At 42.0% G+C, this 26,504-nt stretch overlaps 1 protein-coding gene across 1 annotated transcript in view; it reads right to left on the bottom strand.

Moving 5' to 3' along the window:
- Positions 1-2,347, bottom strand: part of cntn6 (contactin 6) — a 35,980-nt gene extending 33,633 nt beyond the window's left edge. The window contains exon 1 of the mRNA XM_018733999.2: positions 2,293-2,347. Coding sequence (XP_018589515.2) covers positions 2,293-2,347 — 55 coding nt within the window. The remainder of the gene's footprint in view (positions 1-2,292) is intronic.
- Positions 2,348-26,504: the final 24,157 nt, after the last annotated feature.

Genomic DNA, 26,504 nt, shown 5'->3' on the forward strand with positions numbered 1-26,504 from the left:
GGAAGTAATTCATGAACACACACGCTGGCTGAAGCCGTTTGTCCCGAGCAGAGTTGCGGCGAGCCAGGGCCTAAGCCGGCAACACAAGGCATAAGGCTGGAGGGGGAGGGGACACACCCAGGATAGGACACCAGTCCATCACAAGGCACCCCAAGCAGGACTTGAACCCCAGACTCACCAGAGAGCAAGACCCAGACAAACCTGCTGCACCACCACAATCCAGAATTTGTGGATAAAGTTCATTATATAACATTAAGTTTTTGACAACAACGGCAAAAGAAAACAATCAGCAACACAAAACATATCAAAAGCGGCAAACAAACTACTTTAAAGGTCAGTGTCCTTTATAAATGTGTAAAGCACTGGGTATCTCTTCTTCCCGTGATGGGTGAAAACACCTTCCTGTTACAAAATGCTCAGGATGCAGACATTTCGAAGTATTTACTTGAGTATTTTGCTATATGACCATAAATTCTAAACCAGGCAGAAGTACAAAATGATGGCTTTCTTAATTCTCTCAAGTGTTCAGTCTTTTTCATCTCTTTCATATGCTGGAGTTTTGGGGAAAAAAAAAATGTTTCGGAGTCTGCTTCCTTTCACAGGTCACTCACGTTGACCTGACAAAACGGAGGTGCTAGCTAGTGTGGGCTAATGCTAAAGGACACGGGGAGACACAGCAGCCACCATTCTCCCTCAAGTGATGGCCTTTCATGTAAACTGCTCTTCCTTTTAATGCAAGATAGGCCCTTTAAATACAGTCTATTAATGACCCTTTGAAAGAAAGACCACTCCACCTGGGAAAGAGGGTTACATGAAATACATCAAAAAGCATTTCTTGCATATTATTGAAAAAGAATTGAAACAGGAAGAGAAAACTTCAATACAAGCTGAGCTCTACTAAATGTAATAAAAAGAATCCAGAATAAATTAACCCAGAGCAGCACAACAGGACCAATTTCAAGTTAAAGGCCATGTATATATTACAGTTTCCTGCTTTTTTTTTTTTTTTTTTTTTTGGGGGGGATGAAAGGGGATGTGAATATAAGATGAACCAAAAATTGACAACCTGGTTTACCGAACTCCACCAAACTTCACTGTGATTGTCTAGCATGGAAAGGAAAGTACACATCCACCCTGCAATGTTTGTAGCTCCTTCGAACAATGTCATCACGCAGCTTCACCCATGATGTACTCTGGAAATATACAAGTCAAACATCACTGCATTGGCAGGAATGCAAGAAGCTCCAGAACCTCAAAAGTAGGATGGAAATAATACTTGCAGCTGATTCCTGTTCGTCTTCGTCTGCTTGCAAGTTATTGATTCATCTTCACTTATGACTTAAAGAGCAGTAACACTTCACAGGAACAATTACAGTATTGCCATCTCACACCTGTACAGTACAATGATGTTGCATGTGGTAGTGAGTCAATGCTGACTCATGATGCTCACTAACATGGTTTTCATGGCAGGAGGAATATTGTGATATTGTGTGCATGTTGGGGGAAGGGGGTGCAAACATGTGAAGAAACATGCAAACTCTGTCCACCCTGAGCAGGACTCAACCCCTCACTCATGATGTAGCTTAGGAGCAGTATGGAAAGTAAGTCAGCGATAATAATAAAAAGGACAATATGTGCAGGATTCGGGGGGTGTGGTGGCACAGCGGGTTTGGCCGACTCCCGTGCTTTGGTGGGTCTGGGGTTCGAGTCCTGCTTGAGGTGCCTTGCAGCGGACTGGCATCCCGTTCTGGGTGTGTCCCCCTCCAGCCTTGCACCCTGTGTTGCCAGGTTGGGCTCTGGTTCACTTTGACCTCGCTTAGGACAAGTGGTTTCAGTCAACGTGTGTGTTTGGGATTCAAACTCGCAGTCATTTCTGACCCCAGTGGCAAAATCTGTGACAATTACAAGAAAACGTGACACTTGTAAATATGAATCTTAAATGTTATTGTAGTAAAGCAAACAGTGTAAAACAGCTTCTGTTTCTGAAGCAAGGGAAAAAGTTATTTTTGTTTGAGTATGTTCGTTTCCAGAATCGTCTATGATCTCTTTTAAAGTTCGAGAAAGTTGTCTGCCTGTTCCTTTGTACCTATAAGGGTTTTGATCTGAAAAATGAGAGACAATGTCATCCCAGTTTCTCCGTACGTTTCTTCCACGAGAATTGCAAAAAAAGCCTTTGAAACAATAAACGGGGAAAAAATGAAACCGAGATGTGCACAGAGACGTGATCTTTATCTCAGAAAGAAAGTATGCATATCAGGTGTTGTATCAAAGAGAACTTGGGGGACACCTTACCTGCAAGGCAGCCCTTGAGTGACAGGAGGATTAACAGTTCCCATGGCAACAGCATCTTCAGTTTCCAAGGTCAAAGATTTTCTTCTTCCCATCCAATCACCAGAGAGCACAACACTTCCTGTGCAAACTCTGTTCTTTTATCTGTGTGTGTGGGGGGGGGGAGAGACAGCAGAATGGGAAGTGTGGCAACAATCTGTAATATATACAGTGTGTGTTTAAAAAAAAAAATACTGAGCAGAAGCCCAAGCGAAATGAGCAGGTCATTAATAATTCATTCATCCAAATAAGTGGAGCCGGGATCCCATGCCTTAGGAGTTGCTGAAGCCGACGCTGAATGTACGCGCTCCGCAGCTACGACGTCTCCGAGGAGCGGCCAGAGAAAACACCCAGGGGCTTACAGCACAGCAGCAAAAGGCAAGTACATCTCCCTGCCAGAGGCACTGTTTGGATTTCTTTAAAATTATTGGTTTAAAGAAATATATATAAATATATAAATGAAACTGCTATAAATTTATAAAATGTTACTTTTTCTTCCCTTTATATTCATTGCCCTGAAAGGATTAAAGTGAAGTGTACCGAGCGATACACTGCTTAAAGGGCAAAGAATATGACTGTCAAGTGAAACATGTTAAATTAACCCACCCTCTATTTAGAGGACCGGAGACGGCAATCCATCTCCTGCCGAACTCTGTTCCTGGCACTTCAAAGCAGATCAGTCAGACAAGATGAACGCTCAGAATTACGAAAGAAGCTGCAGCTCTAAGGGTCCTCAAATGCACAAATTTCAGTGTGCGGCTCTCTCACTCACACATTAGCTGAGGCTTCCCTCCAAAGTGACTTCCAGTGTTAAGCTACTTGCAGTGATTTTCGCATTGATGCAGCTGGGTGATTTTTACTCTGTTGGTTCAGAATAAGTACCTTGATCAAGGGTACCACAGCAGCAGGTGGGATCTGAACCTGGGTCTTTCAAGGATAAGGCAGCAGACTGAACCAGGCCAGTACCCCCCTCTATGCAGCACTGATGCCTTAGAATACTTTGACCGTGCATTGTTACCACTCCAAGGTGCTCTAGGGGTACAGCAGCACTCAAACATGGGATCAAATTTCACTCAGTTGATGTGGAGTCAGGATGTTGGACCCATATTCATGTGGGCTTCCTTCAGGTGCTCTGCTTTTCTCCCACTCTACAAAGACATGTTGCAGGTGAACTGGTGACTCTCAATTGCCCTTTGGGTGTATGTGACCGAGGGGCCGTATCTGCCCTTTAAATATATACATGCATATATTTCTGATTTCATATACATCTCAACATTTATCCCACCTGACTTACACGCATTCATTTAGCTGATGCACACACACACACACACACACACACACACACACACACACACACACACACACACACATTTTCAGAACCGCTCGTCCCTCACGGGGTCACGGGGAACCGGAGCCTACCCGGCAACACAGGGCGTAAGGCCGGAGGGGGAAGGGGACACACCCAGGACAGGACGCCAGTCCGCCACAAGGCACCCCAAGCGGGACTTGAACCCCAGACCCACTGGAAAGCAGGACTGCGGTCCAACCCACTGCGCCACCGCACCCCCTTTAGCTGATGCATTTCCCCTGAAGTGACTTACAACATTAAATTACATTTGTACAGCTACATACTTTTACTGGAGCAACTAAGGGTAAGTACCTTGCTCAAGGATATTACAGCTGGAGGTGAGATTCAGACCTGCAACCCTTGGGTCCAAAGGCAACAGCTCTAAGCACTACGCAAGCAGCTATCCTCATAGTCACAACTGTGTGCTTCCATCCCCGCACCACGTCCTCCTTGCATCGCTTTCGGCCGCCCAATATAATTCCAGGTTAAAGCAACGGAAAGGAGGAAGGTACACAAATTCAGAATAAGAGCCATAAATCAACTGTGAGGCAAATATGAGACACTAACATAAAAGAACCTGCATATTTATTAAACAGCTGGCATGCGGCATAACGGTAATCCATTTAAACTACTATAATGTTAAAATGGGGACCGTACTTAAATTCTGTGCAAGCCCATACTATCTATCTTGCAGCTGAAGCATGAGATGCAGGAAAAGCGTGACCACGAGACACCTGACAATGTCCACAACACCGAGCTTCTTCAGATGGTGCCTGGAGCACGTTCTACGCATATCGAGCATAAACCTCATATCAAACATTTTTCTCCCAGCCTTTCTACTATTCAAGGAAAACACACACACACACACACACACACACATTTTCAGAACCGCTTGTCCCATACAGGGTCGCGGGGAACCGGAGCCTACCCAGCAACACAGGGCGTAAGGCCGGAGGGGAAGGGGACACACCCAGGAGGGGACGCCAGTCCATCGCAAGGCACCCCAAGCGGGACTCGAACCCCAGACCCACTGGAAAGCAGGACCGTGGTCCAACCCACTGCACCACCGCACCCCCCTCAAGGAAAAAAATGCATTCAAAACATACTAACAATATTAATAATTTAACCGATATCACTTAAGCTTTAAGATGATCGTATCTGGTTTCATACAGTATGGTGTTGATACACTGATAATTTAGGCTATTAATTATTAATGTTCTGAACACAGTTCAGTGTCCTTTCCTATCCCAGACATGGAAATTACCGGAAGCCTAATTGTGCAGGATGCTGCCCTGTTTTTTAATGCAAGACAGCTGGACTGACTGGAGAACTAATGGATCTATTAAAGGCTACAGATATCTATATGATTAAATCGGCCATAATTTTAAAAATTATTTACTGGCTACTCTATGAATTTAGCTTAGAAAGCAATTAAGATAAGTAAATGGGTGCATAAAATCATACCGGAAAAACATTGTTACCGAAAGCAGTGAGAGGAAAATAAATAAATATTTTTTTGCGATTGTGTCATACATACGATTCAGTTCAAGATCCCACAGGAGTCATGTCAAAACCACTGACCGCAGGAAGTGGATCAAACTGAGGATGGAAAGACATTAGAGGAGATTGATTATGATGCTCAGCTATTTATCCTGAGCTGCCCAAGACTGTGCCCTTACATCCCTCATTTTCCCAGTCATCCCTATTGATTTCGTTTGTATTGCAAATAAATAAATAAAAAAATAAAAAATAAATAAATAAATAATAAAACTACTGATGTCTTACGACTGTCAGTTCCCCCACAGTCTTGGAATAAGCCTATATCAGTAAAGCAGTGCACATCAATCGCACTACACCTGCCTTCCCTTTCGAGAGCTACAGCACAAAGAATCTTGAAATTAACTGTTAAAACAGACATCAAAAATGTTTCTTAAGAAACAGGAGTTACTACTTCCTGAAGTTTATACATTAATTATAAAACGAATAATTTATCCTTAATCCCTTTATCGACAGTGGAAAAATATATTTTAATGAAATTTAAATTTTACCGCAGTGCAAATGTGCTGGTGCAGAATCTCGCATGGAATTAATTTTGTGAGCTTTTCGTGGTACATGATGTTAGCGCAATTGATTCAGACCCTCATTTATGTTTCACACCTACTTTCTCTCACGATGCACCAAACTCAGGGGTTAGTCCTTGCACCATCGTCCATGTCTGCGATGCCCTTCCGTCGGTGCACTTCAGGTGCGGAGTTCCAAATTCACTGGCGCCATGTGTGAGAGTTATTGTTGTGTCAGAGCTCACAACTCTATTTTATTGATGCATGAGCCTTCTGCCTTCCTGGGGGAAGATGTGCGTCTTGGTCACGGTCCAGAAATTATAATTAGTTGCTCATGATACCCATGATTAATTTATATTCCAGAGAAAATACAATGGTAATAATTCTTGTGCCCAGCAGACACTGGTCGCAGGTGCAGGAAGTACCAAGTGGGATGAATCCAAACTAATGGTGCCTGCAAGGAAGCCATCCATCAGGGCTAATCCCTAATAATTCTGTGGCATAGATAACACGCTGCTCACTGGTTAGCCACAGATACAGCGATGAAACGATTAAACAATGAAAACATATTGACATATGTATATACAAGGGACTGATAAATCACTGGCTTTAATTCATATTAATGATTATCATGAGGGAGCAGAACAACTAAATTGAGAAAAGTGCCAGGACTGAAAAAAATGGGCAGTGCTGTTCCACTTCATTAGTCACTGAGTAATTGGCAGACAGTATGGGTACAGAAATTAATATCAGCACTGTGAACTGTATGAAGTAATTAGTTTTTTTTTTTTTTTTTTTTTTAAATCCTTTCTTACATAAACCAGAGTACCGATACGCTGTCCACTTTGTTCTACACAGGAAACGGAATGCCACAACATCTAGGGTAAGATCAGATTATCCCAATTTTTGCTGGTGCAAATCACATTTACTGATCGATATAGACATGATCATATACTATTAGGATTTCTCCCAGTACTGTCATCATTACACTGCTTAGCTGATACGTTTACCTCAAGTGACCGGTACAATTTAAGCTGAGAAAAAATGCTTCAGGGTACGAGAGTATTACTGCTCTTGGAAGTTGAACTAATATCCTTCCGGTAACAATCTATGTCTCTGACCAGTAGGCTAACTGCTCCTCACTGCTGCCGACCGCTTCCGCAATCCATCTCTGTAGTGCTGGGAGCCATGAAGGAACACACTGCGTACAACCTTTTACTCAGAGGCTAAACACTGAACAAGCACTATGTCAGCTTCACACTCGGTGCACCAAAAATCAAGGTGACCCAAAGGGTTTTTAATGGGACAATGAACACGATGGACAGTATATAAAACTTTTATAGGAAATGGAATGAAAGGACATGAACAAATAATATTCCAGCCTCACAAAGATATGTCTTGATACGCTCCTCAAATTCTTTCCTGTCCAGGTAAACAACTGTTAACTTTGGGGCTCTGCTTGTCCAGGAGAAAACCTGAGCTGGGGTGTTTAACCCCTAGAGGGGCTTGAGATGGGCCACGCTTTCCCGCAGCGAGAGCCGAGAAGGACTATAGGCAGTGACAAATGTGCTTCACGGTTGGGAGATGAAGCTCACGGTGGAGAAAAGGGAGAAAAGAAATTGCTGAATAACTATTATTACCGCCTTTCTGAATTCACAGCTGTGGAGCTCAAAAAAAGACTGGAATCGACTAGAAGTTAAGCTTCACCCAAAAAATTAAACATGTCAGCAGTCAATCACCCATAACGTACCCATTTAACAGAAACAAACCTTTAGCTGGAGAACCTGCATCGCAGTACAAATGAGGGCTTCCTGGAGTAGTTTGCTCCTTAGCCCAAGTGTACGTGACCAAAGGAGCTGTGGCTGCTGTCCATGGTGCTGATGGTCTGACTGCCTCTCCAACTCTTTGCGTAGCTGCACATGCTGCCCTATAACAATCGGTATGTGTATGTGCTGCCTTGACCTGTGGATCCAAAGGTCATAGGTTTGAGCCCCACCTCTGGCTGTAGTACCTTCAAGCGAAGTACTTACTCTAAATTGCTCCAGTAAATAATTACCCAGCTGTATAAACAGGTACAGCACTGTGTGAAAGTCTTAGGCACTTAGATGTTTCACAAAAATACTTGTTTTAGACGGTTATTTAACGTCTTCTCCATTAGTGTCAATGGGAAAGAGCATATTTTAGATTTCCAAGCATTTTCCAAGCATTCCCTTTGCAAAAAGTTACAGTATTACGGTAAAGGTTCTGTTTGTTGTTACAGAAAGAAAGTACACACAGTGAGAGCGCTTATCCCAAGCGGGGTCGCGGTGAGCTGGAGCCAAACCCGACAACACAGGGCGCAAGGCTAGAGGGGAAGGGGACGCACCTAGGACGGGATGCCAGTCCATCACAAGGCACTCCAAGTAGGACTCGAACCCCAGACCCGCCAGAGAGCGTGATCTGGCTAAACCTGCAGCGACCCCGCTCAGGAGAAGTGGTTGATGACGATGGATGGTTACTAAGCTTTGCAGGAAGTTTATTAATTACGACCTTTATTTTTGGAAGCATTCTCACTTTACAGCTTTTTCCTCAAGTGCCTAAAACTTTTGCACAGTACTGTAAATAAGTGTAAGTAGATTAATATTGTAAGTTGCTTTGGAGAAAAGTGTCAGCTATACAAGTAAGTGTAAATTTAATAAATAAATAAATAAATAAATAAATAAATAAAAAAAGCAAAGAAAGGTTAAAATTTGAAGTGATAAAATGCATAGAAATCTGTTGGAAGGCAATGTCATCACATTGTGAGATCTGATCCTTTCATCGCAAATGATTCTGTACCAATAGCTCAGAAGAGACGGGTTGCAAATGATTACAGTAATTACAAAACTGACCTCTTCAGGTACTGTCCTAATAACATCCACCCATCCATCCATGCATGCAATTTCCATTACTGCTTTGTCCCAAGCAGGGTTGCTGTGATCTGGAGCCTATTCTGGAAGCATCGTGCACAAGGCTGAGGGGGACACGCTCTGGATGGGACACGAGCCCGTTGCAGGGTAGCCACACATAGTCACCCAGCCATTTATACACTAAGGGAAATCTAGACTCCCCAATCCACACAAACTACATGGCTTTGGACTGTGGGAGGAAACCAGAGCGCCCAGAGAACATGCATGCAAACTCCACACAGACTGAGCGGGGATCAAACCCACATTCTCTCACACCACTTAGGTGCTGTGAGGCGGCAACATTACTCACTGCACCTCTGAGCCGACCCCTACTGACAACGATAATGAAGTACTATAATTTTTTTACATGGCATATTGAAAAGCAGTTTCTCTAAGCACCATAAAATGAAGGAAGATATATAGGTTATGGCTTCATGGCAATTTACATCAAACATCAGCGTTTAATATAATTTTGGAACCAAGAACAGAATCCATCAATTTTTAACGCAAACTTGCAGTCAACCAGAATCTATCCCCAAACCGGACAGCAGTTCACAGCAGGTCACTTGCACACACGACAGTCAATCTACAGTGACCGATTCACCTGAACCGCATGCCTTTGGACTGTGGGAGGAAACGGGAGCACCTGCAGGAAGCCCACACAAATATAAGGAGAACATAATAACTGCACACAGGCTGAAATAGATTTGACACATCTAATGCCCAGGAGCAGTGAGGCCACGGAACTACATGCTGTGCCACTATGCAGTTATTATTATTATTATTATTATTATTATTATTATTATTATTATTATTATTATCATTGTTGCATTCATCAAGTCTATTTATGACAGTCTGACACATTGTTTTTCACTCTCACATATATAGTGCATTATATCCACTATCAGTGAACGAGGTGCTAATACGTCTATGTATAAAAAGTCCAGCAAGCAGGTGAACACAAGCAGGCGATGCTGCTGTTTGTTATACAGCAATGCTGTGTCGGCAAGCACTCTCAGAACACGCTGCGCTCGCCTTTCAAGGAAAATCATGCTGGATACTGAATTTCAAATGAGAAGGACTGCTTCTTATACCGTGCGTAGGCAGAATGGAGCAATGCAAAAGCGAGTGACGTCTATTTTTTTTGCTCAGAGAAGACAATCAGCAGCATGGCACGTTCAGTTAAACATTTCTAGCTCATACAGACCCCGCAATTTAAAATGTAAGAGAGACTTAAGGGAAAGATCTAGGAGCTAGACCGACCAATCACTGGTTTTGCACCCACTTATTAGAATATATACCACCGTGTGCAGCCAATTTATTCCTGAGCATGGTGCATGTATGTCTTTAATAAAGTAAGATGGAATAAGGTTGGCTGTAACCCTCTGTGTTACTGCGTCCTGGAGAAGAGCCCATGTTCATCCGTGTTTACAGAGCAGGAGCAACGGCAAGGTGCAGGACATATATCAAAATAATTGAGTGCTCACGGGGTGTGTGGAGAAAGATCTCTCTTCTCTTCCTGTCACGAAGACTCCAGTCACACGCAGCGCAGAGCAGCCCGGCACCATCGGCAGAGCGTGGGCTCCACCAGAAGGTGCTCTCACCAAGAACCTGACCACAGGGAAACCTCCCGCAAGATGTGCGCCATCAGGACACATCATGTCTGCTGAGCAGCAGTCCAACAGTCCACATTTCAGTCTTTCCACTATCATTAAATCCAGGCTAAAAAATGTGGACAGCAGTCATTCAGCAGGTAATGTTATGAACATAAACGTAACTTAAGGGTTGCTGGCTGGAGGTCTGGAAAGGTCTTCCCTTCAAGAAAAGTCCACCTAAGGAAAAAGTTGTCCGACAAATATCCACCCATCGTTAAGAACCGCTTGTTCTAAACGGGGTCATGGCAAGCCAGAGCCTTACCCACAGGGCACCAGGCCGGAGGGGGAGAGGAATAACTCGGGACGGGGTGCCAGTCCATCACAGGGCACCCCAGGCAGGCCTTAAACCCTAAACCTGCCACACAGCGGGCATCAGCCAAACCCACCGGGTTACCACATCCCCTCCCCCCCAAAAAAAACATACTAGAACTATACTTTTAACAATAATATTCATACTACTACTACAACATTGGGCAGCACATAGCTTAATGGTTACACCTCAGCTAAATTCTAGTTAATAATCATTGTGAAGTGCTCTGCTTAGGAGAAAAGTGTCTGCTGAATGAATAAATGTAAATGACAATAAAAAACTGCATAAACTGTATAAATGGATAAATCACTGAAAGCAGCTTAACATTGTAAACAGCTCTGGAAAAAAGTGTCTAAGTTAAACAAATGTTAACTATTTATCCCATTTTATACTTTTATTAAATAAAATCTGGCTTATAAACTTGTTATTTGACACTCCAGGTTCCAGCTCTACGTCATTAATGACGGACTTTCCTACGTTCAAGGAGACATCTGGGAATCCTCGGTGTGGCCATTTCTTTGCCTCATTTCATTCATCCATGTCAACTCATCACTCATCATTTATGTGGATTCTGCAATATTGCAGTATATCACAACCAGCACACCGGCAAGACGCGTTTAATGTTGCGCTCAGCAGCTGTGCTCTCTTTTGTGGTACTGTACATTCTGAAACATTTACAGATTGTCTCTGTTGGTACTGTACTTCTACACTTAAAAAAAAAAATAATAATAGAAAAAAAAAATCTCTGTTCATCGAACCCGAAAGCACAGTTTAGACAAAAAGTGGGAAAGAACAGAATAAAAGAAAATACCGAGTAGTGTAACTTCAACTCCTGAGAGAGCAGCACTGCAGATATTTAGTGAAGGTAATTTGCTCTGCAGCCAAGCGGAGCCCCGCAGGACCATAAAGACTCATAGCCTGTGCAGGTGGGGGGGGGGGGGGGGGGGGGAGCTGGGCCTGCTGCACTCTGCATACATACACTTTACAACCAGTGCGCCGTTGGACCCCGCCACAGCTCGGGGGGGGGGGGGCAGGTGGGAGGAAGCAGGCAGTTTGTAAACTTACAACCTACAACGAGCCCCTCCGACAGCGTTACTCACACAAGACGCTGCCATACATGTGTAAAACGCCTGACCTGGATCTCGACGTGTCATTTATTGCTCTGGGTGGGCGGTGATGGGGGGGGGCAGAGTAATGCTAAGTGCAGTTTGGTGGTATATTTGCTAAGGTCAAAGGGTTAGCAGTAACTAGTGGTGTTTGTCACTCACGGTGTTCTGTTCCTCTACACATAGCAACCATGAGTTTGTAGGAACAATAAATTCATCTCAATCTCTACTTTAAAGCACAGACACTACATATACAGCTCAGACTATTTTCTTCACATGTACAGTGGATTTTATTTACATGGATACATTTAGCTCAGAACTTAGAGTGTTAAGGCACCTACAGGTATTTACCCATTTATACATCCGGGTTGTTTTTTATGGAGCGATTCAGGGTAAGTACCTTGCTCAAGGATACTACAGCTGGAGGTAGGATTTGAAGCTGACACCTTTGGGTCCAAAGGCAGCTGTTCAAACTATTCCATTACCAGCTCCGCCGTTCATCTATTGTAGCCTTTCTCCAAAACACCTTTCAGTATCCTTACCTTTTGTACAGCTGAGTAATTTTACTGCATCAATTCACGGTACGAGGTGCAATTCAAGCCTGGGTCCTTTGAGTGCAAGGCAGTAGCTCTGGCCATGATGCCACCTGCTGCTGTTATTCCCCAAGGCTACGCTCGGGGTTACACATCGCTTCCTGGAAAGGCCTAGAATGAACTCCGAGCGATGGAACAAAGCTGCTGAAGTCAGCAGGGCTCAGGGAGAAGACGTGCCATGGGGGGAGGCTCAGCGTGGGGCCATTCTGGTTCCCATCCAGCGGACCCAAGGTATCCCCAATTCGGACCGGAGGTGTAACATCTCCTGGCTGTGGGACAAGATTACGCCGACTGATTATGTCTCCTGGCAAACGGCAACAAATGAAGCAACAAATGAGGGCGAGGCTGGAAAGAACAATGGGGGCTTGCAGGAGACACAGAAGTGCTTTATTAACAGTGCAGAACTCCATTCACCGATGCCGGCGCTAATATCCTACAGGGGAGTCGTACTGGATTCTGGGAGATGTAAGAGCTAAAAATCAGCGTGCTAATGAATCGTTAGATGGGACACACCCCCCGGCACGACAATTCAAAGTGACTAAAGCTGTTTGCGACTCTAATGTTGTGAATTCCTTTAAATAAATAAATAAATAATCATGCATTTGACAAGTTTATTTACAGGAATAATAATGGTAACTGTGCACAATGTATCTGTGTACAACATATACCCACAACATGCAGTGTTTCAGTAGTTCCAACAAATCACTTCATCTTCGCTCCCTGACATCCCGAAAGCTGGCAAACTAAAATTAAAAGTTATATTGACAACAGCATATTAATAGGGCCCGCAAAATACAAATGACAGATCACAGTGACACGCGCGAGCCGGAGAGTGGGCGTGAAGAAAGCGGCACGCGGTAGGATGCGCGCAGTGAAATTCAGAGCAAAATCTTTATTTTGCTGTCAGGTTACAAAAATATTTCAGTCCAAGAAGATTTTTGACGGACCATCCCAGCACATATCTTTCTCTGCGCTATGCAATTAAATGGCACGTATGGGCTATTTACACCACACTTGCCTGTGTTAACACAGAGATTGGTGCTGTGCTTCATTTTTTCATAGTTCGATAAAGGTCCCAGCAGTGCTGTTTATGAACATGCAAGTTAAAATTAATTACGCTGAACTGCATTAAACACTTCAATGAGTACTAAATGACAAAAGGTGAAAATGCATAGATGTGTGGCCCTGATCTGCAGATAATACAAAAAGAATAAAATAATACATAAGAACTACATTAAAACTATTTTCTCCTCTGATAGCAAGGCTAAATGAAGCTATGTGAGAAATCCTCATACTGAAAACCGAACACTCATTTTTGTCAAATGTTTTTATACACTACAGCTGTACAGTATTCTCCAAACGAGTCTTAAAATGCTCCATTAAATAAACCATTTTTCGTTATTACACGCGCTTCCGAACATGATTTACTTCCTCTTTCTCTGAAAGAGAAGGAGCTTTTTTTTGGTGGACACTGCGTCTGACCACCAGAACCTGCGCCCTGCAGGGTACAGCCGTCTTGTGAATCATTTTGCAATTTTAGCTCAAATTACCGGCTTAAACTGATAACCATTTAATATGTGCTGTCTGTCACATTAGGTAAAATTCTCTAAAGGCGAGTCTCATTTCCTTCCGCCCCAACAGTGTGTAAATCTCTATCCTTACAAGGTTTCAGATCCCATCAAACCCGGTTTCTGCTTTATATTCTCGAATCCGAACCGTTGCCATCTAAGTGTGAACGTATCAGCGCTTTATGCGGCGCATACAGAGTGCAAAGGCTCATGCTGAATACAAAGGTCTCCTCTTTCTCCTTTATTTAAATGCTCAGGTATCTCTGGAAAGGCCGCTAAGTGCCCAAAGCCCGGAGTTGTATTACTGCTGTCCCAGAGATTATGACTGATAGGGAACTTCTCTTCACATTCTTTTCAGGACCTCTTATGAATAATTCATGGATTCAAATTTCAATGCTGGATTTTTTTTCCCCTCTCTGTTGTATATGGCCTTTCCTTTCCAATTGATCATTTATATACATAATGTATATTCCAGTGCAACATCGGACTTACCACACTACCGCCGGACAGGATGGCAGTCTCTGTAGGCTAGACTGTAATGTATAACAATAAACAATGACGTTAAAAGACAAAGATAAATGCAGGTCGCACACAGCTTTTTTGTATGTTTTTTGCTTGTCGTTTGGCAGTGGCACTATATTATATACTGGTACTGTTGTGTCTTCAAATCATTTGTAAATAAGTGTAAAATATGACTTATTTGGTAATAAAAAGACATGTAAAGCAAGAAGGGAAAATTTTTAGGGGGGAAAAGGAAAGCCATTTGCTGCAGATGCAGCGGTGAAGCTGTAAAACATCTGCTCTGGTCGCCAGGCTGTGTCGGTGAAGTCTGCTGTCACTCACTTGAGTAATGCTGGGGACTATACTGGTATTTCAGAATAAGGGAAGCGGTCCATCAACCCTGGTGGGTCGCATAATGACTATTTCTGCAAAAAAGGTTAGGCGTGAGCAGTGACCGCTCACGCTGACAGGCATTTTGACAGAGCACTGCATTCAGAAATACAGGTCAATGTTAATACAATTAATTCCTACGGCTCCTTTAACAACATATATAAAAATGCAGGTGGACAGGGTGGTGTCCAGCTATAGGACAGTCAGCAATAAAGGACAGTAAAGGGCAGTAAAAGAATTCTGCTGTAGTCAAAGAAACAAAAATGTAAGAAATACACTATGAAAACCTTCATCATGTATTAATTATTCTGGAAAAAAATAAATAAATAAATATTCAGAGCGAATGGAAACTAGAAATGCCTGCAACAAAACCCTCCCAAACTTGATTTCAAAAAAAAAAAAAAAAAAATCCTACATTTTAATTCTCCATTAAACAGAATTTATCCAATTAACATTTACACAACAATCACAGCAAATTAATTGCTCCGCTAGAACAACACCCAGAGCACACAGAGGTCTGCCAGTAGGAAGAAAGAAAAGAAAACGGATTAAAGGCAATAACTGCCATTCTATTCCAACACAAGATATGAGTGCATTTGCTCTGTGTGCTGCTGAATTGATACAGTAAAAGTTACCCATCTGTATAAAGGGGTAAATAAGTGCCAAATCACTTATCTAACCCTCTGAGTCAACCTGGAGAAAGACATCAACTGAATGAATGTTAATAAAAAATACTAATGAGCAGAAATCACAGCCACACATGTATTTCTTGTGCCAGCTGGGGAAAAAACTCCTGATCCTGGGGAGTGGGCAATAGGTGACAATGTGGTTAGAGTCACTCCCTTGCAACTAAAGGATCTGGGTTCAAATCCCCCCTCCTGCTACAGTACCCTTGTTCAAGTTACTTACCCTGAACTGTTAATGTTACAGTATACAAACCTAATGCTGTAAGCTGCCTTGGTGAGAGGTGTCCACTAAAGAAGTAATAATAATTCTACTGAAATGAATGGTGGCATTAGTGTGTCATGATAAAGGTCTGATCACAGCACATACCTTACAGGTCAGGTAGCTATTCAAACAATGCTATAAACGTATGGTGGTAACTGGAGTTATGGGAGAAATGTAAATTGTGTTTTAAGTTATGTATTTTCAATCAACATATCAAGTTTGAGCATAATTTAAATAAAAGGACACCTTCCACTATTAGTGTGTATAAAGGGTCTAAGGAATGCATTCTATATGTCTTCAATGGACCAGGTGGGAAGACAGGCTTGAATGATGAAAAAATCACCCCAGATGTTGCTCTTCTGAACCTGTGCACATGCAGATGCTCCAGTTTGAAAAGAACCTGTAATAGATCTAAGAACAACCAAGAAGCAGCATCTGTCTAGGACAAAAAAAAAAAAAAGACTTAGATGAAAACCATGCATATTGATATCACATGTTCGAGATCCATGTGCAGGCAGCTCAGACCATCTGGCTACGATCACTGAGCGGTGCTCCCAGTGCAGACAGTAAAACTGTACCAACTGGCCAGTGAGCCACCTCCGGTTCCCTTCCTTTTTCACTGGCACTGTATTGAACGCTCATCACAAGGTCCCTGATTGGAGAAGATATCTACGCTCACACATTTAATGTTTGGACCCGCATCCACGTTAAATGTTTTCCCACACAGCATGACCATCCAAATATGAGACACTGAATGTACACAGACGGTTACCGAAATGAGATTCAATTTCAGATGAGAACCCTCCATTCATGACAGCACTTTAAATAAGGTTAGCACCTGCTCTGCTGAAGCAGCCTTGTTTTTGTTGGTTGAATATCCTGTTGTTGTTCTGCCATCTCAACAGAATATGTTCTGTCAACTCACTTCAGCACTAATGGCTAAAATGTGAATGAGAATCCTCAGGCTGCATGTCAGGGGATAAGAGGAGCGTGACTGTATTATTCCAAGGCGGAATCAAAAAAGAATCTTGCTACAATTTCCCAAGGTCAAGAATGCCACGATTAGAGCTTAAGGATTTCAAAAACAGTGGCTATTAATAAAGCTCCGAAGGTCAGATATTAAAATGCAGAAAAAGCCATTTGCAATACTCCACAGAAACATTCTCTCCACTATACAAATATCGCTGATGCTGATGGGCTGATTCCATTTTTGGATCAGCACATTATCGATTGTAAGATTTGTGTACAACATTACACCACAGTATTAATCCGCCGTGGCGTCATGTTCCAGTGCAGTCGTGGTGAATAGATGCAGAGCCCTGTGCTGCTTTCATCAGCTCTGCCTTTGCGTTTGAAAGAGTAAATGATGTGCCGCCTGTTCCTTGCCCTCCTCAGACCCTGGGGACCCCAATCTCCCAGGTCTCAATTAGGAGGTTCAGTCAGGCTTAGTTAGAGAGACCTTCAGGAGCAAGGGACCCTGGGGAGCAACCGGATGCTATCTCTCGCATGGCACCGAGGACAGAGCAGTGTGCATGAGGCAACAAACCTGAATTTATGCATATACATCAATATACAGTATATGCAATACATACAATGTTAAGCTGTTTTCAACTATTCACCCATTTACATAAATGGGTAATTTTTACTATATCAGTATCCAGAGTACCCTGACTAAAAGTACTGCAGCAGCAGCAGCAATAGCAGCAGCAGCCGCAGCAGCAGCCAGTAGTGCGATTTGAGCCTGGACCCTGTGGAGTCAAGGCAGCCGCTCTAACCTCTGTGCCACCAGCAGCCCTTATTTATTTGGCACATGAAGTAATCAGAATGAAAAATTAAACCACATTTGGTGATCAAAAAAAGCAGATTGAAACGAAGCTGTCTAAGCAGTGATGCTACACTACCTACACTACCTGCTGTAATACTTGCTGCCAACTAATGGTGGCAACGGGAAATGCGGACAGTTTTTTTTTTTTTTTTCACTGCAATAGGAAAATTGTAGTAAATGGAACGGTAAGGAAAATTTCAATTAAAAATTAGATGTGAATTGATCATATCTGCAAAAATGTATACCTCAGATGTTTATAACACAAGGTAGGGATGTGTATACTTATATCCCCATTTTTATACTTATAACAAATACACTGTACCCAATGATCAGCTGAAACAATTAAAAAAATATAAGAACATAATATAGAGAAGATGATGTTCATTTTTTCGTGTTTCAAATGATGTCCTTATACACACAGCAAGGCTAAACTCTCCGGCGACATTTACACTAACTACTGTACAGTAAAACTTCACTTTGTCCATCTTTTGTCAAGCTCTAACAGATTATCTCTATGAGCTGTTAAGATTATGAAAATATTAATGTTAATGCCATAACAATTAGGAAGTGCCAAATGCTCAGCTAAAGCATTACAAGTTATACAAACTCTCCATCTGGAGCACTGAGAACTGGGCCTGAAAAAGAGCGCCGCTGAAGAACATCAAACCACATAGACAGACAGCTGCTGGAAGTGTGTGATGCCGAGCCGAAAACCTGCTCAAGTCCCCGAACGGTTTTGCTTGCCGCTTGTGTGTAGAGCACAGACGCGATTGTCTCAGCAGCTGGGCACGCCTGGCAAGGTCCCCCTGCTTTCCGTCTGCTTCCAGCTCCCTCTGGGTCTGCTCCTTGAACTCGGAGCTCTGAGTTATCACCGCCTCATCTTTTAGTGTACTCAAAACCTGCATGTTTGATCTTCTTGACATCAATTAGGAGGTTTAATCCAACTTTGTCTGTCTGAAACCTCTAATGGAACACAAGCCTTTTGTATAGAGAGTGAATGTGTGTGCGTATGTGTGTATGGCCGTGTGGGTGTTTGGGCCGCTGAGGAGGTTCACTCAGCATTTCAGACGAGGTGGTGCTCCCAAAGACACAGTTGCTTTTAATTTCTGTGGATATACGGACAGAGCAGGGAGACTGAAGTGCAGACGTCAGTCGTCCGCAGGCCTCGCTGCCTGTTCGCACTGTTCTAGTGTTGCTGCACAGAGCGCTGATCTGAAAGATTCCGTCACATGCGCTTGCCACTTTCGATTGGCTGCAAAAGCGGCAAACATGAAGAGCTGATAGTAGAAATTCTGTTTTCTACGTCATCGTGTTAACTGCATTAACATAAGAATGATCATTTCATTATTTTGTTATTGAGCAAAAATAAGCGGTCACTAAGATCAAAACTCTTCATTTGTCATTTATCTTGACTTCCTTCGTTTTAAGCTATACAGTGTCGTCATTTCAGTAAAATTCAGATATTGTTCCAAGTCCTACTTTTAAGGAAGCTGAGCAAATCTGAGGTAACCATAAGAGGCTACTGCACTAACAAAAAAGAGCAGCGTGAAGTAGTGGATCCAAGTGCTGAAGTTCTGCTTCTCATTGCTGTTGCCTAGAGACCCAGCAGTGTTGACATTAGTATGCAAAACATTAAGAAAGTAGTCTCTACATGGTGTGTGCTGCGAGGGACATAAACTAAAATGAATCTAAAAAGCAGTGACATTGCACACACCGGCATTGAACTTCAAACACTTCTTTTTGAATATGAAGTTCAGTTTCAAACACAGGTGTAATAAGGTGTAATAAAAGAAAAGACAATAAACAAAACATATATAACTCTAATATGGTGCATGTAAAACGATACTCTATTTTTTGTTTTGCATTAATGCACAGTCAAAGTCAGTAGCATTTACATCAACGTGAGCCTTGTACAAAGTGGTGTAGCTCTTCGGCATGCAGTTCTCTTTGATTTGCAGCCATTCTGTAAAGATGACTATGCTGTAAATCGTTGAAAGGTCAAACATGTTTGATTTAAGCCTCTGAACCCCCCCCCTCACCACCCCATCCAGGAAATGTGCTGTAGAGGTCCTCTGAGTGACAAAAGGCCAGCAGCTCGGAAGCACTTACCGTAAAGGGTCAGAAAAAACAAGCACATGATTTTTTATTTTTTTTTAAACAACATAATTGTGGCTGTACACCAAAAGCACATGAGATCAAAAACTTGTAGACTCAAGAACAGGCCAGTATGTTCTGAGACATAATAATATAAATAAGGCTTTTATAAAAACAAAAAAATGTTCTCTAAAGCCCCCACCTGCTAGCCCAAGTGCTTTCCAATGACTCTCATAGCACACAGAAGCTAAGCACTTATCCAGGCAAACAAGGTCTCTTTTCCGATTATTAATAAGAAACAAATGGGCTGTCTTGTTTGACACCTTACTGCATGTACCTGTGGTTTGCCTACACTGTTTTATGACTATATCCCCTTGCAGTGATGTCGACAGGTTATAGACATACTATTTTATTGGGCTGCTTGACATCTGGAGCTTGGCTTTGATGTATACCTTCAATAAAAGATAATAGAAATGACAATAAGATTTACCATGTGCTTTCTAACAGGTTGGGAGGCACTGTGCCGGCGACAATCTTTCTTAATTCAATTATGGTATGTAAAGCTGGATTCTCCTTCTTTTTCAGGCTAAGTGATCACTGGGAATTCTAATAAAATGTTATTTTCATTTTGAGATGTATTGAGAAACAAAAATAATTTTCTACACATGTAAAAAATTAGTAAGAGGTTGTGCAAAACTTTTGTCTTTTCTGTTATTAAAGATACAGAAAAATAAATGCACTTCTAAATACCCAAGGGCTAAAAGGGGGCAGCTTAGTTTCATATTTAACAGAATGCAGTTATGGAATAGAATAAATGGGCATTCACAAAATAAGCTCACAATAATGAAGGATACTGGGATTTTTGTAGGTTTTTCAACTTGGGTTAGTAAGCAACATACATGCTGCTCACTGCTTACTGCTCACATGTCCACACTCCATACTACAGTGCGTAGAGAAAGTTACACATCCCCAGTGGGGGGGAAAAAAAAAAAAAAACAGCTGTGTAAATTAGTCAAATGCTGCAAACTGCTTTGGACAAAGGTGTCAAGTAAGCACTGAGACAATATCACACAGACACATTGGCTGAAGCTGCTTGTCCCAAGCGGGGTCACGGCGAACCAGAACCTAACCCGGAAACATAGGGCACAAGGCTGGAGGGCGATGGAACACACCCAGGACAGGACACTGGTCCACTACAAGGCACCCCAAGCAGGACTTAAACCCTAGACCTGCCAGAGAGCAGGACCCAGCCAAACCCACTGTGCCGCCACAACCCCCGCTGAGACAATATTATCAATCTTTTTAAACTGGATCCTGAGAACGTTTTCACGAAAACAGTTGCATCAAGGATCAGCCATCATTATTAAAAAGCCACCAACAGTTAACTCAATATCTTACACACGTCATTCCATTAGCGCTTATGTTCACCATACAAACGATGCTTCATTTAAAATCTAAGCACAGGGATGAACTGTGAGAAATGGATTGTCCCAAAGTGACTTTCTCTTTCATTTCCGCCCAGAAAAGACACAGTAAATTGTTATTTATTCATTGTTCATTGACACCTTTGCTGAAAACAACTTTAAATATTGGATTTTTGTGCTAAGATGATCTTTTCAAGCATGGCCTTTTTTCTATATCAACTCATAGTAAGTACCTTCCTCAAGGATAATAGAGGACAAGCTGGGGTTCAAGACCAAATGCTTAAACTGCAAGGTGGCAGCTCTAGGTACTATGCTGCCTACTGCCACTGACTTAATTAGTATGGGGAAGATGAGTAAAAGTATTCACCTTTGTCACCCACAATCCTGTTCCATAGCCTCTGTGCATCAGTTTCTCAACACTTCCTCTCCATGTCATCCAGCAACTCAAAGGCCACTGATGAAATCCTTAATGTTATGTGCTTCATGTTCTGTAATAACATTTAAAGAGTTGAGTCAAACCCTGAGGCTGCAGTTACAACCCTGTTTCCGTGAGGTGATGTCTTCCATTCTCCTTCCATGTGTCTGCAGTGGAAAACTTGCCAGCGACCTAATTCTACTCTCCTGGAAAAATTCTGATCATATGCAGACAGTTTCAGAACCCAGCCTTTTGCACAAAAAAGAAAGAACTCAGTGACATGAAATGATCCCAAGACTAAAACAAAAAACCTGAATACAATGCAATTTAAAGACAATATAATTTATCTTTCAGTTACTTCCACACATTTGAAGTTATCCCTATTACATGTGCAGATGAATTAAGCAAAGGCTGAATGTACACTCTACACTATAACTCATTGCTGACTTATTAAAAACAGAAAAAAAATCATGTCACTCCAGAACACAATTTGAATACTCTGAAATAGTAAAAATTATAAGCAGTCTCCAAGCCTGACAGAAAAAATTCACGTATCCACGTAATGCCAATTAGTTTGGAGTTGAAGCTCACTGGGATGGAACAGCAGAAACGGAGAACAAGGCCAAAGACGTTTCTCGTTAAAAGAACGTCAGTCAGAGCACGACATGTATTGTTCTGATAGCACGATCCTGCCTCACTGCTCCTGACAGAGGCACATTGTCACAGAATAGTAAACCATAGCACACTGTTTGCCACAAAAAAATGTTCTCACAAAAACTGAAGAATTTGATGACTCACAAAAAAAAGCAGAGCAGCGGCACATTTAATGTAGAAAACTTCACACATTTGGCAGATATTAATAGTAATTTAGACCCACCGATGAACTTAAACCGTACACTGTTAAAGAATGGGAAGAATCAGGCTATTTGGAGGAAATCCACATGTAAGAGCATGGAATTTCACAAACTCAAGGCCAATTTGGAACCTGGGACCCTACTGAAGCAACAGCACCACCCACTGCATCGCCGTACACTTCGGTACACCCTGGTAAGGCCCTGAAATAGATCTTCTACGACTGGTAGTTTATGGACTCACTATTTCTGCAGACAGATAATCTGCTCATAAAAAATCCGGATGGGCATAAAGGAAGCAATCACCATTGGCCTCTGGCTCAAAACCAATGTTTGGGTTTTGACTCAGCTATTTAGGTGTAGGCAGGCCCGGCATTGGGGCAAAAGTACTTGCAGCATCATTCCATTCCATTCACGAATACCACAGTTGTGTTGCACCACCTGACAGCTTTCAGCATCCCCACAGCAGTTGTCTTTTCAAGCGTTCTCCATTTTTAACACGCATTTACTTAGCGATTGATTTTCATATAGCAGCCTTCATGAAACTGAAGATGAATAAAAGAGCAAGCAAAGAGAAGTGAAGAACAAATCCGCTTGGCTCACTGCCTGCGTTCCTAATTGTTTTCAGCAGTCTTTGAAGGTTTTAAAATCACTAGCCAAAGTTCTGTGGAGTTTGAAGAAACATGTATTTTGACCTTTAGGGACAAAGCAAGTCTATTTAACCTGGAGATTTTAAACCCTCTGCAGTCATTAAACCACAAGCTGGGACGGATGTCAAGAAACAACTGGAGAGGAGAAACAGAGGACAGTGGTCAGAAGGGGGTAACTCAAAGTCCAAAGTGATGGAATTCTGTGAAGATAAAACCACTGGAGTCCATTATCTGCATGGGCCAGGAAAATCAGGATACTGAAGAATAAATCACCCACCCTACAGGAAGCTATAGAAGCCTTGCTATTGCACGATCACTGCATAAGATTTCAGATTTTTCCATTTCACCATCAAACATTTTAAAACTATTCAGAAAAAAACATGGAAACATTTTATGAAAAGAACAGTTTAACTGCGGTAGTATTTCCATCTGCTTTGACTGTCAAGACTCATCTTTGCCTAGCAAGAGAATTCCACAAAGAGGAGCATAAAAGAATGTATAAAAATAATTTGTTTATAATATACATATTTCATGAGTTTAGATTTTGTTTTAATTTTGGATGTATGACACATTGACAAATAAGAGAATCTGGAACCAAGTATCCCTACCTAACCTGAGAACAGCATCTCCTGATTTGTTTGCGATCGCCACATTTGTTGCTGTGAATCTTAATATTGCTATTCCCTTTTATGTCTGTATGTACACCATTTGTCAAATAACAGGTTTCTTTTATTCACAACGAACATCCAGGGACTGCCAAAAAAAAAAAAGAAAAAAAGAAAATCATCCCTAATCTGCATGCAGATGCTGAAATGCTTCTTTGATTTTGTCTCTGAATACATCTGAGAATAACTGGCCAATGATAACTGAATTAGCTCTTTTATTCATTAACTTTCTCCTTTGTAACAAAGTTTAAACAACAAGACTTGGCTCATGGTCAAGTTCACAGACTCTTGGTCAGTGCTTGAGCTACTTTTGCTGCATTAATAAGTTGCACCCTGTAGACTCAGCACACAACCTCTCCATCTGAAGCTACTGCATCTGATGCTGCTGTTCCTTCCACGTCCTTCTGTCGTGATAACTCAGTGCCAGTCCCATCCATTCGGGGCAGTCGAGCCTAAGGGGCAGCATGGCATAAAAACAGGGTCTCAAACTGCATCCCCAAGGTTTCCGTTTGGTCGTTTGCAAAATTGAAAAATCCTCACTGTTCTAAGAAACGTCCCACTTGTTGTGCAAGCTGTCTCAGACTGAAAATTGCTATCAGTGGCTTGCACACACAAATGAGATTGCAGGATGCATTATTCATAACCCTGGATGCTGAATCACTTGAGTGTCAATCCACAGTGTGCTCACTGCGATGTTGAAGGGTACACAGTGAATGGAATATCCGCTGATTTAGTTTTCTGATGCTCTTGAAGCAGATTGCAGTTTGCTCTAGGCCTTAAGGGCCCTTGTTCAAGTTCAAAGTTATTTGAGAGGAAAAAAAGGGGGGCCAAAAAAAATGGTTAGCTTCAAATTTGGCAGAGAACTTCTGGGTAACACTTACACACCTAAAGCTTTAACGACTCAGTTTCTTCACTGCAAAAACTATTTCTCATCATCTAATATTGTTGCCACTCCATTATAAAAACATTGCTTAGAATCTGTCAGGCTAAATAGTACAAACGATCCTCCAGTAGTTAGCACATACAGTTCACAATGTATCAATAAATAATGACAAATCTGATGTGACATTTCTTTGAAACTGTAGCCCATTAAAAATGTGTGGCCATCAGGTAGTGTGTATGTAAGTGCATCGTTAAACATAAACTGCACTTAAACTTAAACTGGATCTTCTGTTCAACTGTCACAATACTCATTCTGATATCCTCTTTGCTGTCCAACACTATTCAATAATTAGGGTACTGGAAGACATACAGACTTTTGGCTCCACTGACTCATACAATGGCAAGAATGGAAAATTATTCTGCTCATCACCCCTTAGATTGCTGGAAAATGGGCCACAGATTCATGGATTCTGAACACATGGAACACTTCAGTGGCCAGTGCAGAACCTCAACCTCAACCCATTTTGGGATTCGTCTTTAGGATGAATTAGAACACAGAATTAGGACAAAGCCATAATGGTCCTGTTCAGTCTTAGCGCTTGCTGATATTCAGGAAAAATCTTCATTGCTTTCCACTGGAAAGTCTTCCAAAAGACCCCAAAGCCAATAGTGGGCTAAAACAATTTCCTGAAATTAAGATGCTTTACTCACCATTAAACACAACTCATGAATTTTGGTAGCAAAGATTATCATCAAGGGGCCTATCTGCAGAACATCAAAGTTCTGAGACACAGCCTTGCGTATAGTATGCACAGCCTCAGCACTTCCTCCTCCTTCCAAGGGTCTCTCGCAGCCCCTTGCTGCTGCTATTCCTCTGAAGAGGAGCTGACATTTATAGAGGTCTTATCCAGGCCTTTGATGGCATCACCTGGGACAACTCAGGTACGTAGACTTTGTCTGCACACTTCTACAGTAGGACCTCAAGAGACCCTGATGTCACCTTCACCAGAGCAGCTATAAATACCTCAGACCTTGTCCTCATATGGCCGCCTCTGGGAAAACACTCACCTGTATCTGTAGATGTTTTATTGCTGGAAACAGATATTCTGAACCATACAGGAAAAAAAAAAAATTACAAATAGCCACAATAAAGAACTTAATACCATTCTTAAGAGCCTCACAATCAAATCAAGTGGAACTGAATTTGCATATTGTTCAAAAGTAGCAAGCAGCAAAAAACTACCAGGAAAGTGATTAGGAATCAACAATATTCCGGTAAAGTTATATGCAGCTACTTGTGTGATGAACATTGGTTCATATGGCGAAGGAAACAAACTGACTGTACTTAAGAATCACACATCTACAGCTATGTCTCTTTCTCCTAAGGTAATGCACAAATTGTATTTTCTATGAGATGTACGTTGCTTTGGAGAAAAGTGTCTGCTAAATGAATAAATGTAATTGTAAGTGATGGCACTTATTTTTATAAAGGAAAAGCTTAGCACTGTAATTTTAGGCCTCAAAATAAAAAAAAAATAATAATAATTACTTTACTTTGCAAAGAGATGCAAAAGCTTTTTCATTTCATTTCTCTCGTAGGAGTCATTTCAGGGTTGTTTTGTCTTCACCACCATTTGGTCGAGGTCTCCATGTATTGTGACCTGGCATGTGTTTATTTCCTTTAACCATCTGCCTGTTTCCGAGCAACAAGGTCAGCCCTCATTCCCATTCAAGACATAGAGCCTACTTAGAACACCATGTTAAAGTGTCCTCACGAACTCCTCAAAGTTTCCTTCTTTTCCCTCTAGAAGAATAACTTTAATATGACTTATGAAATATAATTGTTAGTCCAGTGTCATGACAGAACCACGAAATTATCAAACTGGACTGGACACCCCCCAGTTTCCCGACCAGGATCATACAGGAATGAATGATGCTGTCATCTCCCTGCTAAACAGAGCTTA

This window comes from Scleropages formosus, chromosome 22, assembly GCF_900964775.1.
Source record: "Scleropages formosus chromosome 22, fSclFor1.1, whole genome shotgun sequence".
Lineage (NCBI taxonomy): Eukaryota > Metazoa > Chordata > Actinopteri > Osteoglossiformes > Osteoglossidae > Scleropages > Scleropages formosus.